At 42.7% G+C, this 2,929-nt stretch overlaps 1 protein-coding gene across 1 annotated transcript in view; it reads left to right on the forward strand.

Annotated features, from left to right (window-relative positions):
• Window positions 1-2,725, forward strand: part of LOC121549482 (neuropilin-1a) — an 80,636-nt gene extending 77,911 nt beyond the window's left edge. The window contains exons 17-19 of the mRNA XM_045210510.1: window positions 225-321; window positions 626-679; window positions 964-2,725. Of these exons, the coding sequence (XP_045066445.1) occupies window positions 225-321; window positions 626-679; window positions 964-1,265 (453 nt within the window). The 3' untranslated portion in view covers window positions 1,266-2,725. The remainder of the gene's footprint in view (window positions 1-224; window positions 322-625; window positions 680-963) is intronic.
• The last annotated feature ends 204 nt before the right edge of the window (window positions 2,726-2,929 follow it).

Consider the following 2,929-nt stretch of genomic DNA (forward strand, 5'->3'; position numbering starts at 1 on the left):
GCCCATGATTTTGGAATGAGATGTTCGACAAGCAGGTGTCCACATACTTTTGGTCATGCAACGTATGTTTGATATGTATAAATGCAACACTTTTTTAATTGCAGGGCCTGTTTCGTTTGATTAGTGCTACTTAGTAATTAGAGAGATGATCAAATTTAATTGGGAAATGAGTTGTTGAGAGGTTGTTCTAAGGTTATTAAAAGGTTGTTCTCTCTTTCTTCCAGGTGGTGATTGAAGGGTTGGTGGAGAGGAAGAGTTGGGGTGATATCGCTGTGGACGATATCAAGATCCTGGACAATCTGAACATGGCTGACTGCAAGGGTGAGTGTTACGTCGCTACATTGATCCTTCAAGCCGGATTTGAACCAGTGACATAAGAACACCAGTCTGCACAGGCCTAACATTTAGGGAATGTTTCGCAGACACAGATTAAGCATAGTCCTGGACTAAAACGCAAACTCAATACAGACTCGCCATTGAAAGTGCTTTTTTGTCCAGGACTAGGTTTAATCTGTGTCCCGGAAACCGGCCCTCTATGTCATGTTCAGTGTAAAGAGTGAGATGATTTTTCTACTATTGTGCTGGAGGGAAGGACTTCTAACTATCTCTCTGTCTTCCTCAACAGATCCTGATGTTCCTACAGAGTCCATGCTGCCTGAAGACAGATTCAATGAAATCAGTAAGTCACATTACATATTGATAGAAAATGTTTGAGATCACTGTAGATTTCACTAATACGTCCATCTGCTCAACGTCTTCCTCACTCTCTCTTCTCTGTAACACACAGCTTAGGAATTTAGTGTTGAAAAATAAGCAAAAAAAGCATTGTGCAAACATATGCAACAGCTATCTACAAAGCTGTAGATTTCTCTGAATAGTGGGATGGTTGAATATGAAATAAATGTTGTCCTTCTAGGTCCCATTACGCCTGTCTACTCACCCTCTTCTTCTTCTCTCCTGTAGTGGTGGACATCACAGATTTCCCTGAGATCGTGGAGAGCAATGAGATCCTCAACGGTGTCAGTGGTGGGGCAGGTAACATGCTGAAGACACTGGACCCTATCCTCATCACCATCATCGCTATGAGCGCCCTAGGGGTCTTCCTGGGGGCCATCTGTGGGGTCGTCCTCTACTGTGCCTGCTCACACGGCCACATGTCCGACAGGAACTTATCCGCTCTGGAGAACTATAACTTTGAGCTGGTGGATGGAGTCAAGCTAAAGAAGGACAAACTCAACTCACAGAACTCATACACAGAGGCGTGAATGGGAAGGGGGAGTGAGATGTGTGTTTGGGGAGTGCAGCGTGCCGTGAGCGTGCACAAGACTGTAGGCATAGCCAAGACTCAATAAGTGGCCGGACCTAAAGGGACTGCCGGAGGCCTCTCATTGGAGGAGGCCCAGGTTCAGGAACCAATGGGAGGTTGTGTCTGATCCATTGCTTTTCTCAGGAGCTGCAGTAACGGGAACCTACCAGTAGGGGACACTGTACAAAATTAAACACAGGAGAAAAAATCTGTACAGATGATTAGATGATTATTTTAATTTTTATAGTTGATTTTCATTCATTTTTACAATCAGATGCTGGTTTTGAGACCAATTTAATGATTATAATGTTTAAAGTATTTATCATTTTCTGGGAGGAAGAAACCATTTTGTTATTATTATTTTAAGTCAAAGTTGTTATTTTTGTGTTGAAAGAGAAGTATCAAAACCCAAAATGAACCATAACTGACAGTGTTGTTGGTCATACTGCCCCATGGGTGGATAGAAGCAGGGTGTGCCCCCTGCCCCCCTGACCCCTGCCCTCTGCCTCTGTCTACAGGTGTGGATCAGAGGTTAAGGGTAAAGGTCACGCCCCTTGGCAGTAGATGGTTCTGACAGTGCCTTTAATACATCTTATTTTGTGTTTTTACCTCCCTTACGTTCTGACAACGTTATGACAACGTTATGACAATGATCTGACAACTAAAGCAGGGGCTTTAAATTAGCTAATAATCAAGTCTGCAAAACATGATCCAATAGAATCCATCCATGGCGCTTTTCTCTCTCTGTCCCAGACATACATAATATTGTATATAAGTTTTAATATATTTTAATGCCCTTTTTTAAGAAAGTAAAAGGTAAAAAAAAAAGCTGCAGTATCCCTTTTTCCAATGGGTTGTGTGTTGTAAATACAATCGTTTGACTGTTGTTGTGAAGAGTGAAGTGTTGTGACTTTATTGTTTAATTTCGTTGCTCTCCAGAAGAGAGAGCAGACTCTGTGTGCTGTGTGAAGATAGACCGCTGTTATGACAATTCAGTGCACATTCAAAGAAGACTTGCTTGTTGAAACTGACTGAGCAGTCAATGTCATCAACGTTTTCTAGATGCAATCCATTTCATGACACCATGGAGGGGACAACGAAGAAGTGATCATAAACACAAATGAAAAAAGACAAACAGTTGTATTCATGTTATTAACTTCTATACACTAACTAACATATGGCAGCCACACACCCCTATCCTCCTGTCCTCACACAGGGTCTGTCATCTTTTCTCATATCAACAGCAGCAGGAGAGAAAGATATGTGGAATGTCTGTCTGCCAGCATACCAAAAACAACCATTGCTTTTGCTTTGCTTTAGCTATATGGAGTTGACCAATGGGTATGGGGTGGCAGGTAGCCTAGCGGGTTAGAGCGTTGGGACAGTAACCGAAAGGTTGCTTGTTCGAATCCCTGAGCTGGCAAGGTGGAAAAATCTGCTGTTCTGCCCTTGAGCAAGGCAGTTCACCCCCACAACAACTGTGGATGTCGATTAAGGCAGTCCCCTTCAGAGGGGTTTAATGCGCAAGACACATTTTGGTTGAATGCATTCAGTTGTGCAACTGACTAGGTATCCCCTTTACATTTTAGTCATTTAGCAGACGTTCTTATCCAGAGCGACATA

This window comes from Coregonus clupeaformis, chromosome 34, assembly GCF_020615455.1.
Source record: "Coregonus clupeaformis isolate EN_2021a chromosome 34, ASM2061545v1, whole genome shotgun sequence".
NCBI lineage: Eukaryota > Metazoa > Chordata > Actinopteri > Salmoniformes > Salmonidae > Coregonus > Coregonus clupeaformis.